The sequence below is a fragment of the Columba livia genome, chromosome 8 (assembly GCF_036013475.1).
Source record: "Columba livia isolate bColLiv1 breed racing homer chromosome 8, bColLiv1.pat.W.v2, whole genome shotgun sequence".
NCBI classification, from domain to species: Eukaryota; Metazoa; Chordata; class Aves; order Columbiformes; family Columbidae; genus Columba; species Columba livia.
The window spans coordinates 29764401-29781868 of NC_088609.1; the positions used below are offsets into that span (position 1 = coordinate 29764401).

General features: G+C 38.8%; 1 protein-coding gene across 2 annotated transcripts in view; it reads left to right on the forward strand.

The window, feature by feature from the left end:
* The window catches only part of PIGK (phosphatidylinositol glycan anchor biosynthesis class K), an 83510-nt gene that overhangs the window by 5394 nt on the left and 60648 nt on the right, over positions 1 to 17468 (forward strand). The window contains exons 3-8 of one of the 2 annotated variants that reach the window (XM_065071312.1): positions 647 to 720; positions 5681 to 5816; positions 6775 to 6945; positions 11149 to 11202; positions 13450 to 13541; positions 16444 to 16579. In XM_065071312.1, the coding sequence (XP_064927384.1) occupies positions 6934 to 6945; positions 11149 to 11202; positions 13450 to 13541; positions 16444 to 16579 (294 nt within the window). In that variant the 5' untranslated portion in view covers positions 647 to 720; positions 5681 to 5816; positions 6775 to 6933. Of the gene's footprint in view, positions 1 to 646; positions 721 to 5680; positions 5817 to 6774; positions 6946 to 9332; positions 9579 to 11148; positions 11203 to 13449; positions 13542 to 16443; positions 16580 to 17468 lie in introns of those variants that run through there. The other variant, XM_065071313.1, reaches the window with a different exon arrangement.

The following is a 17468-nucleotide window of genomic DNA, read 5'->3' on the forward strand; positions in this document are numbered from 1 at the left end:
GTAGTGCTGTGGTAAAATGTGAAGTCACCTATTTCCCTATTCAGTGTAGAGTCAAGTCAGTATTTGCCACAAAGCAGTAGCTATAAAAATGTCAATCAGCCAGTGGTGGTGTTTCAGTGTTAAATAACTTCGTTTCTTTAGAGCTAAAGCTCTGCATGTTTTACATATTTCATAATGAAGTGGGAAATGACTGTCAAACCCCTCTTTTCTAAACCTAAGAAGGCTGTAACTTGGGCAGATACTGGCTCACAGCTCTGAATTCTATTGTAAAGAACAACTTTGGTTTCAATGGGGAATTTTAATTTTGATTGAGGTAAGTCCTTTTTCAATTACTTAAGGTTCTTGAACTCATCCATTTAACTTTCTGGTTTTGCATTGCCTTGAATAGAATGCAATATATAGAGATTAAAAGATGCACCTTACATAATAATTAGATAAAAATCAGGATGTAGAACAAGGACAAGTTAAAGAAGTTGCATTTTAAGATACAGTGAGATGCATTGAAAGAAAACATGAGAGAAATTGGGAAATGTTTTAACCATGGAAATGTTATAATGCTAATTCAAAATTAATCCTGACTTTCTGCTGATGTATAAGAACATTGCCTGAATTTAGTCACCAACTTCAGTGAATGTTTTCTTGACAGTATAACAAATGAGAATTGGATCAAACACCTGTTTTTGGTAGACGACACCCTGCCAGACAGCTTATTAATCAAAGGTAATAAAGCAGTTGATGAAACTGTTGTATGATGGTTGAACTTGAACTCAGATTCCACAAAGCATGGGTTGAAAATGTTTGGCTAAATAGGAGAACAGAGTTTAGCCTGATAGTGGATAAAGCCTGATACCGAATAGTTTTTAACATTTGATATTACTAATAATCATCATCACTTCTTGAATCACCACAATGCTTTTTGTTTCCTGTCATGCCATCCAATAAAAACTAAGTAGTTGTTCAGCTACAGTGCTGAACAGGACCCTTGGCCCTGTCTGATTAATATTGATTAAGATGTTGTGTTCTGGAAAGCAAACACAGCTTGGCTGGGTGCTGGAGTCATGGAGAAGGAGAAGCTTGTTACTAAGTTCTGCCCCTATGTGAACGTCTTGTTTCAACAGACAAGTTACTATGAAATGACACAGCCGTACAAGTGACAAACTCTGTGGCTGCAGCTTTCCTATTTATTCATCAATGTTCAGGGGGAGAAACAATTAATCTTGTGTATTTGCAAAAGTGATCACTTGCTTCAAACGTTTTTCCTTGTCTATTCTGGATCTCAGTGGGTTCACAAAGCAAGGCTTGTCAGTATCTTTTATTTCCTTTTATTCAAGTTGTCTTATAAAACTGGAATCACTAATATGTTTTGTCCTGATTATTGAAAAATTTGCAAGTACGGCTGTCTCAAGGTATACAGCCTTAAAAGTGCCTTTCACAGCTCTCAGAATACACAGGCAGTGAGAAACTAAAATGTTACTAACTTTACTATGTGTTTGAATACTTTGATACATCAGAAATGAATTTATTGGCAATAAATTCCAAGCAAGTAATGTTTTTTGTTTTGCTTTGGTGGGGGTTTTTTGTTTGGTTTGGTTTGTTTTTCTGAAGCGTGTATATTCTGTATAACAAATGGATTGGATTCAGGCGTTTTGCTGTAGTCTTTACTGTTTCTTTTGTTGGTGGCTTATAGCTGAGTTGGTACTATTTGGAAAAGATTTGAATATTCAAAGATCTCCTAAAGTACTATTTCTTCTACATGATACAGCTAAATCACCTACACGTCAGTTTTGGACAGAATCTTTAAAATTGGCCTGTAGTGTAGCTGACATTCTATTGTTCTATATAAGCTGATTGACAATTAATGATATTCTACTGCATTTCCTGGCTTTCTGCTGGAACTTTTTATTCCCTCAGCCTCTGGGCTCCAGAAAAGAGAATCGTGACTTGTAGATGTAGGCTGTACAGCTTTCCTAGCGGACTTCTTTTATGGAAACAGTGTTATGAGCAATTTTGGGGAAAAAACGACTGATTTTACCATTCAATATTACTAATATACACACAGACATCCTCCCTTTCCAAAACAATTTTTTCGCTTATGAACCCCTGAAGATTTCCTCGGAGAGAGAAAATACATTTGATTTCTAGAATTCTAAGCAGATAAATAGCCTAATGGATTAATTTATTTTACAATAGCATTTGAAAACCCATATGGCAATTTTAGATCATCACAACTGGATACAGAATTGCTGAAGGAAATGGAAAAGATGGTTTATACTCTTCTGGTTCCTAGGTGAGGATACAAGGCAGGCTCTTTTAGAAACTTGTTAGAAAAATTCATCCGTGGAAGCAAATTTGTATTAAAAATGCTTCTCACAACATGATAATATATAACAACCAAAAAGTGGAAGTTGTTTTCCTTATCTTGCAGAAATATGCAGGCAAACAGAATCACATAAAAGAGCAAAACCAAACATGTAGTAGCAACACCCAAATTTTTGAATCGGATTTGAAGTTTCGAGATGACATGAAATTAACACTGAATGCTTTGAGATCCTTTGGTAAGAGGTGCTATACAGATGCAAACCATTTCTTATTTTTATATTTAGCAAAATCAAATTATTATCATCTTTATTCCAAAGCTAAGTAGCAAGTGATGTACCCTTGACCTTATATCATTATTTTGATGTCATTGTCCTGAAAATAATAATCTTAATTTGTTTTTAAGGTACTGTATGTGAAACTTCGATCCTGAATTCTTGCAGTCCACAAATAGAGCATATGTTTCTGTACCTGATAAATATATGTATTATGTCCTTGAGACACGCGTAATATGACCATGCAGCTAATAGACCTTAGTCAATAATATGCATTTGACATGCTTAAACCCTGGATCTTTTATTAAAAACTTGGGTTCTTTGAGAATTCCAAAAGGAAGCTATTTCTTTTTTTTCCCATTGATCAATGCATTGTCAGGAGGTCACATCCTCCAGCCCAGAAAGCTAATAATCTCTTAAACAATGAAAAGAGGATGTCACAAATGCAGATTTAAGTCACCTTTATAATATCTAGAATCCCAAACAGGCACATATTGAATTAATCCTTCTTCTGTTTTGCCTTTGTGCTATTTGTGGTTTTGGGTCACTGAACAGTAGGAAGCCCGACCATTTCACTAGCCCTGCACGTCCCTCCAAAATTGGGATGCATAGCAGGCCCTGAAGCTTTAAATCTTTAATATGTACATGCTCATGATTATCCTTTAATAAACTATTGTTAGTAGTATTTTTCTTTCCAAGTGCAATATTTTTTTTACACAACGTTATAATGCGAGAAATGAGAGAAATTTTAAGGAAATCCTTGATAATTGTCAGGGAGTTAAAGTGCAAAAGCCGATTTTCACTGAGATAATACTTCTGCAAACGCATCCATTAAGACACTGATCAGTTGAAACTGATTGACTGGTCGGTGTCTTTTCCCCATACAAAAATCAATCACCTCAAACGAGCATGTAAATTCAAATGCCTATCTTAAAATGTAAAAAGTCATTAACTGCAGTAAATGTGGTTTTACATTTTCATGTAATATATATTTAGCAGCTAAAACTATTATTTCAGGTCACAGAACAGGACAGAGTTGTAGAAACAACAGGCACATATTCATGTGTTAATAATTCCTGTCATCACTAGGACTTTTTCTTGATGGTGTCTTGCAGTTAGAAAAATCTTATCAGTATCTTATCTTAACATGAAGATAAAGACGGTTAAAAATAAAGTGTTTGCCATTTTTTATTCATGAGAGAGTTGCAGAACAATGTAGAAAAACTTCCATAGATTTGATATCTGAATGCATTCTCGTGTAGGCAGTTCTCTTCAGTTTGCATAATATCCCAATCAATTTAAGCCACACAATTTGGCTTTTAAGAAAGCAAGAATTCGGGGGAGTGCCTAGTCACCAGTTTGCTTTCTTGCTGAATATGTTCCTTGGTTTCATCCAGACTTTCTGCTTAATAATAACTCATTTAATTTTTTAAGTAAAATTTCCCCTTGCAGTGTAATGGAGAAAAGGCCTTTTACTGACCTTCTGCACAGGAGGGAATTTCTACAAGATTGCATTCTTATAAATCATAGCAAAATCTGGCTCCCAAGCGTTATGATTTCAATTTATGAAGTCATTCTGGCACTCCTACTTGGGAACGGCTTCCAGTAAATACACTCAAAGAAATAGGTACTTTTAATTTCAAAGAGCGCCGTTAGAATTTACAGCATATTGAAGGGCACTCTGTGCTTAGTTCAGCATGAGTACTTTCCAACTGATCCGTAGCAGCTTTTACCATTGCTGCTAAATGAATCTACAGAGGGACCAAACGTTCTGCTTTACGCAGTTTGGGTAGTCAGAGAAATTACTAAGGTTTGCTGAGCCGCTGCCACTTTTGTTCACAGCCTAACAGCTGCTTTAAAAAGTACAAGTGAGCTTTTGTCTACATTTTTGGGGGCTGTTTTGATCTACTCTGCCCCATAACTCCTGGAAAAACAAATAATCAAGTGTATTTACGTTTTTAAAAGTTAAACAATTCCTTCTGTTGAGAATATTTCTTCAAATTTCTTAATGGCCTATTTATTGATTCATCTTAAATTTTGCTTCTCGAGTGCAATCTTCCACTGATCAGTTCTAATAACATTTCAGTACTCATCACCCGGTGATCTACATAACCTTTCCTGGCAATTTACCGGATCCAGTTTTAGTCACTGTTCAAATATTTAATGTTAATCAGGGTTATTGTACTTGGTATATGAGTAACCTTTTTTAAAGTTGACTCAGTGCTCGTCGTATATCTTATTTCTAATACAATTTTCATATGTTCTATCTAATACATTTTCAGGCAAAGCTGATGTGTTTTCAGCCTTTAATTTTTAAACCTTTGGTTTTTGTTTTCTCACATAGCTGATGAGTAGTCCTCAATGGAGAGAAAAAACGCTTGCTTGCAAAGGAAGAAAATCACTTGCAGGACAAAAGGATATATTTAGATTGGAGGCTGTAAAGTAGTCTAAGAATACACACAATAACTTTAAGTAGTAGTTTGGGAGCTAAAATGAGTCCATCAGCAACACAGCCCTTTACTTGAGTTAATTTAACCAGCGGAGCTGAGACCACGTCAGTGCAGTCACTGCAGGGACCACTTGCCTGAGACCTTCAGATCGTTGGTGTGTTTGGGACACATGACAGGCTTGTCATAAAGATGTCAGAAGTGGTAGTGGAATAAAAATGATGATTCTTAATGATTCTAAGGCATGAGGTATTGGATCCATGAGTAAAAACATGGTTATACACTTAGCTTTATTTAAGGCAATTTAATTAATATTCTCATCTTTTCCTTATGAAGTCCACAAATTTTCTATTTGAAAATGAGCCCCTTTGAAATATTAATGGGAAAATACAATGGAGAGGGTAATTTTTAATTTTTTTTTTTTCTGCTGTATTTTTCACATAGTTTGTTATTTTAATAAGTGAGAATGTTTTGACAAGTTTTCAACATTGTTTTCTATCGAGAAAAATACTGATGCACTGAGAGCAAAGGTGATCTGCATTCATATTTCATGACTGCCATTATACCTAATAAACTATGTCAACAAGTTGCCACTGCTTTTCCATAATTTGTTTTCTCATATTTTACTTATTTTACCAACAGGATAAGCTGTTGGAACCATTTGTAACCTCATGTCTTCTGAAGATTAAATACTGGATTATTACACAATTCAACATTATGGAAACTCCATGTCTGGTGATGTTTGTGTCGTTAATGACAGAACAGAAGTGATGACAAGGTAGATGATTAATTCATTAAGAACAAATGTCAACTGAATTTCCTTGTAAGTTTCAAGGGGTTTGCCTGTGTTCTATTCTGCTCAAAAGGCACTCTAAAAAATGACATCTATAATCTCACTTTGTAAATAGCAGTACAAAATATTGTCTATTTTTATTCTGATTTAGAGGTAAGCAACTTGATGCTATGGATGAACAGAAGTGTACGTTTGAATATGTTTAATCAGTGTTCTAAAAGAATCTATTGAGAAACACAGTCCAGTACAATTGCTTCAGCAATTATCAGAAGCAAGTCGTCTTTCAAGGCATTTTCATTTGGAAGTTCTGTATCTGTTACACTCAACATATTCTTTTTGCTTACCTTTAATCAGTATTACTTTACCATTGTAAATATTTTTAAGTACAAAGATTCTGTGGTCAATCTAGTCTTCCACTAACAGAAATTGAAAAAAACACCCAAATGAATAAGATCAATTGTTAATTTGATGACTGTTGTTTTATCCAGGTTCTATATTTGAAGACAGCCATTTTATCTGCTCAGATACTAAACTGTAGTAGACTTGTTTGGACAGTACAAAAACCTCAAGCAATATAAAAATGGGAGTTTTCTGATTTTTTTTTTGACAGAATGAAGAAAGTAATAAATCTGCATTTTTTAGTGAAATAACACAGTTGAGCTATTATTGATGATTCCTTAAGAATCAGTCTTGTTGACTTACTTCATTGCAAGAGCTGCTTTTCATTTTTCTTTTTGCAGCGTATTAAATACAGCCAAAGGCATATTTCTTTATTTCCTACAGTAGAAAATTACCAGGCAGTACATGCAAATCTGGTAAAAACAGAACACAGAACAAGGATCAAGAGTACAGAAGAAGGAAAAGATACACTATGATACTTGTAGGTAATATAATCAATGTTAAAACCAACAAAATTAAAGATAGTTGGTATTTTTGTTTGCAGCTGCACTTTGACATCAAGAGCCAGCTAAACCTTCCTATAGATTGCAGAACCAGCTACAAATAACCTGTGAGAAACAGCAGCAATATTGACTGGACAAGTTGCTTAAACTGTTCTGACTATTGGTAAAACCTGGTGTCTTAAACGTCTCATCCCCTACACATGATCTTTCAGGTAAGGATAATTTGCTACAGTTCTTAACTGCACAGCACAAAGAGCAGACGCCTGCTTGTAGAGTCCATAGGTGATAACCTACGCTTACATCATTCCAATGCCACATGACAGAAATTTGTGGGGTTTTTTTCCATATCCTTTTTTCTTATGTAGCAAATAATACACAGTGACCTTAAAAGAGTGCTATTAAAGCTAAAAAGTGGACTATTTCAGAGAATGACAACATTAAGGTCACTTGTGATGCAAATTTCAGAAGGTTCGGAGGTTTTTAAGTGAACAGGATGTTTTTAAGTCCTATTCAAAGAAAAGGTTTGTCTTACTTGTCATGTTAGGAATGTCTCTTGGTTAACTGAAGTTACCATTTTGTAACACAGGACCTAACTTTTCCTTCTGTATGAACATTAGGACTTATGCCTGGTTCAAAGATGCAACATCTGGATACAGCTGATGACGTTATTTCTATGGGAAAAGCTGTTGACCAAAATGCATGATACCAAAGGACAAATATTTGTGATGAATGCAAAGAGCAAAGGATTAGATTAACAGAAAGAAGTCAAAGAGTTGAGACCATTTGTATTTGTCACATGTTACCTGCCCAACTCTATGTGGGAGCTGAGAGGTAATAAGGAATTAACCAAGTCAAAGTGCATGAAATCAACTCACCAGTTTATAAAACTGCATGAGTACGTGCTCTAAAAGATAGCTGCCCTTCCTTAGTGTCACTGACACAACCTGAACACATCTAAGAATGATCGGAGACCTAAGTGGAAGTAATTGAAAGGGCAAAGAAAAACCTCAAGATTGGTCCTAGACTTAAAATTAATTTAGCTTTCTGGAGCAAGAAGATAAACAGTGTGGCTCACAAGCAGGCAACAATGGACACAGATGCTCAAAGCACTTCTCAGTAGGTGTGCTCAGGCACAACAGGAGCTGGTGGCTGCAGTCATCGAAAGGGACTAAGTTCATTAGCTTTAGGTGTAAATTAGAAGGTGATCTAATCACAGGTGATTATTTTATCAAGGAAACCAGTGATGCTTTCAAACAGCAAATGCGATGTTATTGAAATTCCAACACCAATACATGGAAATATGCTTGTCTGAGAAAGTCATTACTGATGACAAGTACATGGAGCAGGAAATAGCTTCCACGGTTCAGGGCAGATTCTGAATCTTCACTAATGGAAGGCATCAGGCAATTGAACAAAGGTGTTGACAGGATGCATTAGTGGAAATAATAGAATCATACCAAGCAGTTCAATAGCTTGAAATAAAAATCTGGTGATTCATGGGCTCTGAGGGATGCATGCGCCAAAGGCGAGGCTAGAGCAAGGCGTCTTCACGAAACATCTACTTTTGGATCCCCCCCTTCTCCCCACCAAATGTGGTCCCTCTGCCCTTCGCCCTTCAAAGCAGCTCTGCCCTGCAGCCACCAAGGCCTGAGGCCACCCTTGCTCACCGTGTCCCTTGCCCTTCTGCTCACTTGTTGATAAAGTCCGTTATCTGCAGTGCAAAAACCCGCCAATTAGCGCTCAGAGACATGACATTGTTTTATTAGAGTTGCACCAGTCTGGATTACAGTAGCTTTCCCTGAAAGGAGTTTCCCCGGGGATATTTATATGCAAAAAGTAACAAAAATTCCTCCTATCTAATACAAAGTTTCACCTGTCTAGTGCGTATTCACACCATGGTGTTGAAGCACGCACTGGAACTTTTTGCCATGTCAGCTTGTTATTTCTGTACAGGCACAAAGCCTCCCGTGGTCCCTGGTGGTCGTTTGGGGACGAAAGCCCCTCACTCACGTTGTCCCTGTATGGTATTGAGTCATCTCAGGACATAATTCTGCTGGCCTGTTGCCGAGTTTCAACAGACGTCCAGGATGCCCCAGAAGTAGCTATGAAGCCACTGTTATCAAAGTACAGTTACATTTTGAGCTGACTAGTGAGCTCCTCATCCTTGCAGCATCTTGTATATTTCTTTGGTCGACTTGTTCTCAAGGCCTAAGCAAAACTTCATAGTTATCTCAAGTCTTAGCAGCTGCTATGCACTGAGGATCAAAGCACACACTGTTAGACAAAACCCATATAGAAGGCTTGAATATTTGTAAGGCATTAAGCATGGAAACCTAAGAAGATGTTTTAAATTTCAACAATGCCCAGCGATTTGAGCATATTTTTAAAAGAAGACTGAGATAAATGGCCGTGGTTAACCCCTAAGAGCCCCCCGAGCGTCCTCCCGCCCGCAGCGATGGACAAGCTCAGGGCTGCGCTACCCCTGCGGCGGAGCCCAGCGGTGAGATCCGCTGCCGCTACCGCCTCGGCGCTGTGAAAACCCAATTCAAAGCAAGCTCTCCGGGGGCTGGCGGAGCTCCGAGCAGGGGCACCGTCCTCCAAGCGCCGGCGGAGAACCGGCCGCAGCGGGCACGGCCGAGGGAACGGCTGCCGCTCCGCTCCCGCCCTGGCTCGGCGGCGCGGAGCAGGCGCAGAGGCCGCTTCGCCTCTTCCGGCGGCGGCGGCCGCAGCCCGGCGGAGGAGGCGCGGTAAGATGGCGGCCCCGGTGCCCGCCGCCTGCTGGGTCCGTGCGGCCGCAGCCCTGCTCCTGGGGTGCTGCGGCGCAGCGCTGGCCAGCGGCGTCCAGGTACGAACAGCCGGAGGGGAGAGAGGGCGGGCGGCGCTGCAGGCTCTGTGCTGCCGGTTCCCCCATCGCCTCCCCCCGCAGGCATAGCCCGCTCCGGGGGCCGCGCCGGTGGAGCTGCCCTGGGGCGCTCGTAGCGCTCTGCGAAGGGCCGAGAGTTACCCTGCGGAGCCGAGGAGCTGCCGGTGCCCGCGCTGCGCTGCCTCCCCGGGCGGGTGGACCCTCCCCCGGCTCCGCCTCGTTCGTCCCCGGGCGGGGGGGCTGCGGGGCTGCCCGGCTCTGGGTTGCTGTTGTGGGGGTGCGGAGCAGCGCGGTCCGGGAACTGCGGGGTCGACGGGCCCGTGTGACTTGTTTAAACTGTTTAAAGTTAACCCCACCCGTCTTCTAATATGTTTGAAGGTTTCCGAAACGCGGTTTCTCTTTGGCCGCACAGTGCAACTTTCAGTAGTTGGTGTTTTATGTTCCTTCTCCGGACACTTGCCGGCTGAATTATGTGTCAACAGAGTTTCTTAGGTTAAAAACCAGGGTGGGGTGGTGGGCAGTTTCCCAGACGGTGGAGCTGCCCTGCACACCTGGGCTGGTCACCATGTGCTTCTCGCAGGTGTGAGGCATTTACACACAGAAGGCGCTCATATATTTTAAGTGGGAGTAATTTCATTTTTCAATAATTATGCTTTTTGCACAGTGCCCACACTACATCTGGAGTGTTGTTTGCATTTGCATTCTGCTTTTTTTAGCAAAATGTTATACTTGAAATTAATCACTTTTTTTTTTTAATTAAAATAGCCAGTAGGAATATTTTCAGAGTCTTTGGATTGCTAATTACATTGCAAATGGTTTACTACATGAAGCACTGTATATTTTACATATATTTTAACAAATGCTTGTTTTGTTACTGTGTGTTCTGTGTGAGCCCACAGGTGTCAGCCCAGTGCCCCAGAGCCTGATGGAGAATCAGCAAGTCTGGATTCTTGCTCTGGGACAGACTTGTTCCCTTACCTGTGGGAAGTCTTATGCTCTCTCTGTGTCCTGATTTATGCCGTCTCCTCTGCAGAGCACAGTGGGAACTATCGATAGCACAGATCACGGGGAAGTTTGTTGTTGTCAGCTCCTTATTTTGGAAGATAAATGTAACCACCTTGGAGTTAAAATGGGTTTAAATTGCAGATTCACTTACCTGCTGTTGAAAAGATGAGAGGAACAAAGAAAACAGAAATTAATCCAAGTCCCTTTTCTCATTAAGGAAGAAGCTGCAGGTCAATAAATCATTTTATTTTGTTCTTGGAGTGTCCTTTGGAATAGAGATGTGTAGGCTGTTTTAACTAAGCTGAAAGTGACTAATTCTTACTCCTTTGTTATTTTGCAAGTTTCAGGGAAAGAATTGGAGCAATTAGCTTGCATGAAATGTACCAAAGGGGGTAAAAAAACCTCGTCTTGAAGCTTTTGTAAGGTTTATTCAGTGTTAAGGTGTGGTAAACATGCATCGAACACTGTTCTGTGGAAACAACAAAAATATGAGTGATCATTTCTTTCTTATTGCTGAAAACCATCTAATATTTTCTCAATTTTTCAGGATCAAGCAGAACAGTTCTTTAAAAGTGGACATACAAATAACTGGGCAGTTTTGGTAAGTGTGGTCCAGGTAGTTTTCTTCCAATAAAATTGTCAATTTTTCATCAGGAAAATTCTGTTCATTTGTAAGAAACGGAAAGATAAAGATTTAGAAATGAATGAATTTGAAATCGCGCTGGAAACTTTACTACACTATAATAAAATGATTCTTTCAGCACGACGGCATTTCAAGCACTGAAAACATCTGGCTGCGTGGCAGGATTCATAAAATGAAGGTTCTGCCAGCATTAAAACAGTTAAATTGCCATATTGCATATTGAACAAAAGCGTAATTCTGATATCAGAGATGTATATTTCTTTGACCACAAAGGTGCAATTTATTTCTGATTTTTCTTCTTACTCAACCTGTTAACTTGTGATAACAGGCTTAGAATAAAAAAATATCAGGCAACATAATGTTTAGATAAACTGTTCTTATCCTGTTTTTTTTTCGTTGCCATGAGTCTTTTATTAGCTTTGAATCATGCTACACGATTGCTTCTTAATCACAATTCAGGTCTTAATGACTAATTTGTTTCAGAACACTGTTGTAATTACTCAGTAGCAGCTGTTTGTTTTCCAGATACTAAAATCGAGCAATACAAAAGGAAGGCTAACAGTAGTTAATTGAATTAGAAAGAATAATGGATATATTTTACAAAGTACAAACTTGAAACTATTAAAACATAAAGTACTACTTCAATATTATTAACAAATAGGTGCTTTTATTAGTAACCATAAAAACACACAAAGAAAGTGGAAAATTAGATTCAAGGAGCTATACTTTCTGTCCTTAAATTTGCTGCTGGTTATACTTTTTCGATAGTTCATGATTAAGCTTTATAACAATTGCTACTATTTTTTTAATGAGTAAAATATGGATGGTTTTACTGCCATCAGGCACTTCCAGCCTGGGATCATACTGGAATCCCATCTCATTAGTCGCTTGAATTACATGCTGTGGAGTGAATAGCTGTATTTAAAGAATAGACACATTTTCCACTGTGTTGTAAGGGAGGTAATGGAGGAAAGGGGCAGGTGACAATGTCTGGAAATGTCACAGCGAGACTGGCCACCGTTAGTTTTCAGAGCTTTAAATCTTGCTGAAAGGCAAGTGTTCTCATGGACTGATTCCCATGGGCTGTTTTGAAATTTCTGATTGACGAGATGATCGACACGCAAGGGGATCCTTTCAGGCTGAATTTTTATTGTAATTTAAGCTACTACTCATTTATTTCTATGAGAAGGCTAGAGAATAAGGTGCTATGTAGTGTAACTTAAAGATGTTTCTATTTGAATTAGAACTGTACATTTGAAGCTGAAAAACGAAAAAACCGCCTTAAACGCTCGTTCCTACGTCTCTATTTTTGTGGTTTTAAAGTCACCGCTTCTAAAATGCTTCTTCCTTTGCCTATTTGAAAGGCGTGTAAAAATGAAGCAGGTTTGTTTCCAAAGGAGAATTGCTGTCCTTGGTGTGGAACAAACGAAAAGTAGTGAACCTGGGTTAAACAGAAGGACAATGATAAGGCTATGAAGGAGCTACAGCAGATCGCCTCTGAAGGTTTTTGTTTAAATCTCATTGGTTTGAGATTTTGAGGACAGATTAAATAATATCCAACCAAGGGAATAGTTTTAAGTACAAGAATGGCTGATCCCCGACTCTTCGCCTGTTAGAACAGTAGAGCCTCAACTCCTTTGAGAGTTTTGAGAATTTATATTCAGATTTTGGTTAGAGCTCGCTTAGCTCTTTATTATATTTGACTCCTTAAATGCAAACGTCCTCCGTGTATTTTCCCCTGTGTGCGGATTCTGCACAGCTTCACTTACTCCTTTGTGGTGAAATGCTCCTGGAATGGGTTTGTTACTGAGATAAGAACTCTTCCTTTGATTTTTCATTCATTTGATATGGAGAAAGGAAATGAAAAATTTAGCTTATCCACTTGCTATTGCTGAATTATTCCTGGAAGTGCCACTGTATATACTTAGCTGGGTTTAATGACAATTTTTTCATGAGTCAGTTAAGAACATGTTAAGAGCTTGCTTTTAACTTCCATTTTCAGCATTTGTTGCTTTGGTACAATGAAGGTTTGTATATCTTATATCACGAGTTTCTTGATGTTGCTGTGTTCTTTCTGGTTTGTTACAAGCTTGCTGATACTCCTATAATCATGGTCTTCTGATGCAATGTGCCAGGGCAATTTGTATCTTTCACACTATTTAATACGCTTTTTTGTCCTTTTCTTTCCCTCTTTAAAACCTCAAGGTGTGCACATCTCGGTTCTGGTTTAATTATCGTCATGTGGCAAATACTCTTTCAGTATACAGAAGTGTCAAGAGGCTGGGCATTCCTGATAGGTGAGGGAATCTTGGTGAATGTGCTATTAAAGTTCTCGTGTTGTCTGAAGCGGTATAAAAATACATTTCTCTTCCCAGTTTAACTGCGAAAAAGTAAAAAGGAAGGACGTGATCACATCAGTGTATTGCGAAGTGCAGCAGTGTTGTTCCAACGGCAAAACACAAAGTTATATAATCAAACTTCCAGTTGGAACAGATTAATTAGATGAAAAACAAGAGGAGCTATCCAGGCACTAAAATGTACCACTTAGTAAACTGGTGAAAGCATAACATGCAAGTTGAAAAATGCGTTCCTACTCTTGGATATGTCTTTGTTGTACGTTGATTTCCTTGCAGTGTGGAGGTGTTAGCAACCCTAACTATACTCAAATGTAAGATTTCCACGTCTACAACTACAATGAGAGTCTCTAAACTAAAGGCCCTGAACAAAGCAGCTCTTACGTATTGAAAGCAGCCTTGATAAATCCATTTTGCGTGATGTTTGTAGAGAAACCAGAAGCTTTGTCCATTAAATTGTGCCTCTCCAGTGATGGTACGACGGTGAAAGTACTGTCCTTTCTTTGACAACAGGATTAGGAAGGTGAACAAACTGTTCTGAAGTGTCTTTTAGTTGTGTTCCTTCTGGAAGTTCTGGGGTATTTGTACAGTTCCATCCAGCTGTTTTGGAATGCGATTTACTTGTACCAGAACTGCGGAAGCAAAGTCTAGGCACCAACACTCAATGAATCATAGGCCAAATGTATCCATAGCCTCCTATGGAAATCCTGGTGGTCCTGGTTTTTAGTGTTAGTTTTAATGGTAGTTTCTCCATCGTGTCGCCCTCTCCAGTTCTGCAAATTGCATATTCTGCTGGATTAAATTTGTATGACATTTTTTTGTCCAAGTCCAAAATTAGTATGTGGAGTCTTCACTTATCTTCCACTCAGCCGTGAATGCGGTGGCAGTATCATCATGTTTCCTGTGTTTATTTTGAAAAAGAAAATATGACTTCTCGGTTTTTGGAACAGGGGATGTTGAAACCTAATTTTTGGAAGCATTTGGTGGCTATAAATCCAAGGGAACATGCTGCCTAAGCGCTATGGGCTGAAAGCTACAGAAATATGGAATTTTTTTTGCAAATCTCATTTAGAAGCATCTGTCATATTTCCTGTGTAGTCTTTGAAACCAAGTTGCCCTAAACACTACCTTAGAAATTATTTCTATAGCGATACCCGTACCTGAGAACTTCCATCTTTGCTGCATCCATCCATCTTCACCGTTAACATCAAAATAGATGGTAGTTTTAGAAATAACCACAAAATCTACAGCACGGCTGGAGATTTCTGTTGTTCAGTAGCCTGATCTGTTTCTTATCCATACCCAAGGATCTGGAAATTGAGAATCCAGGAATGTCTGAGGCTGAGGTCACGAATAAGACATTGGAGAAGACCTAGAGAGAGTACACCTATTTTTTTCCCATTTGCAGCAGTTTTTACATGGATTTGAGTGGGTTTCTCCCTTAGGCAAACTTCTTCCTCTACCTGTTTTTCTCTCTTTGCTGCAAAACCTCATTAAAAACAAACACACCACCACCACCACCACAAACCCCCACAAAACACTAAAAAACGACCCCCAAAATCACATCTTAAACATTTATGACATTTCTTTTTTTCTTTGAGAGGTTTGCACGTAGCCTCATTTTGAATGGAGCTGTGTCCGTTTGGTGGCTTAAATAGATGTCAACCAGCAGCAGCACTCATGGGGAAGATGGGTGGTGGTTTCATAAATGCAAGTTGCTCTGGTTTGTTGACATGTGGGCACAATGCTCCAAAAAAAAAGCCCAAGCCAGAATGAATCTGGAATTTCTTTTTGATTCGTGGAATCATTATGCACTATAGGTGAACGATGACAAGCACAGGAGCAGTGTTTAAATAACAAGACACAGTCGAATTTATAACTGTGTTCCTGAGAGGCTAAGTTGGCACCATTCTCTGCAGGATACAGTTTTTGTTTTGTAAGCATTGCTTGCGAGAACACAAAGAGAGGAGAAACTACAGCATGTTTCAAAATGATGGAGCCGATTTCATATATACATGATTTCAAATTGGGTCCATCTTTTGGAAACACCTTGTATATCCAAGATGGGGTTGTCTAAGGAAAGAACTGACTTCACCGTGTTCCAGACATCTCTGGCACATTCTTGCTAGTGCTGACAGTCTCCAGTGGCTACTTGTTATTTCATATTTTGACCCAAACCTGATCCTGGCAGGTGAAATACAGATCTCTGGATTTGGAACAGCTTTATAATGTGCTGTTCTTTTTTCTTGATACTATGAAATGCTGGGTTGGGTGTTTTATTTTCTTGGCACTATTAAGAAGACAAAATGTCTGGTGTCAGCCCGCTTGTGTTCTTCAGGAAAATTCCATTAACGCACATAATCATACAGTAGTGTATCAGATGTAGTATAATGGTTTGAGAAATGTGCAGGAGCTCCTCAAATGTAATTAAAATTGTCATAATGTTTTTAATTGATCTGTCTGAGAGGGTACAAACAGGCTGGGGTTTCTTCCATGTTGCTGCATGAAGTCATTTACTGCCCCATAAAAATCTCCAGATTATTTATGGAGTTCTGCCAGCCTAGATCAAGTCAAGTCCATAGAATGAAGTTGCCAATGTCAACTACTCTTGTGCTCATCTTTGGCCTAACTTAATCCTGTAGAGAAATAACAGGCAGCTGTATTTCTGTGTGTGGTGTCTTTATAATAGTGAAGATCCAGATAAGCAGAGTTTCATTTACAATTCCACGTATCTTCTTAATGTTATAAGCTATTGTTTTAATCTCGCGACAGTGATGTTGTAATTTCAGTTTGACTGTTATGTGAAAGGAGAATGGCTGAAATGTTTTTGTCTTATCTTCTGTAGTCACATTGTCCTGATGCTAGCAGATGATATGGCATGTAATCCCAGAAATCCCAAACCAGCTACTGTGTTTAGTCATAAAAACATGGAGCTAAATGTCTATGGAGACGATGTCGAAGTGGATTACCGAAGCTATGAGGTGACTACACTTTAATTAACTCCTTAGGTCTTTGTTTTTAGTGTTGGTTTAAAGATTTATCCATCTGTGTAGTCTGAGGAAGCCTTTCTGTTCACGTTACTGGGTTTGGGATGGGTTTTTATTATCAACGGATAGGTTTAAAACACACATGCCTCCCCTCTTTGATACTTGGTTTTGTGTTTGAAACTTTTTATACTAGAAATACATTGTGTATTTGCTATTTTAAATAATGGTATCTCCACAGTTAAAAGAATGTATGGAACTCCTTGTATGTTTTAGGAGTACACACACATTACTGAAATTTCTCTTCTTTGGAGATGGCTGGTTAGTATCTCATCTTGCAAACACCTAAAACCACTGTGAGACTTCTGCTGTTCAAGTGAAACGTTTATTAGGGAGACCTACTTAAATTTCTAATATAAAGTATATGCTTTTATCAAACTAAAAAGCGATAACCTAATCGTTACTCTAAAGTAATTACTATGTAGAAATCTGCATTCTATCACCTTCTCATTTTTAGTGTAATATTCCTTGAAACAGACAGTGTCTTTACTAGTTGATCTTAAATTGGACGTCCGTTGCATGGTTTAATAGTGCTGTGTAATCATTACTGAAGGGTTTATAGGAGTGTCTCTAAGTATATAGTAGATGTTTTATTTCTTTGTATAAAGAAGATACAACACTGAAATAGCGATAGTTTATTTTTGTAGTATTTCTTCCTGAATATGGATTCATTGCTAGCATTTGAGCTCTGTACATCTGCATGAAGAAGAAGGGGTGTTTTATAGGATGTTTTACAATCACCATCCAGATGGGTCTTACCTGATCACTCAGAGACTTATTGTAACCAAAATTGCTGTTGTTTTTCCTTTCCTGAGTTGCAGGAAAT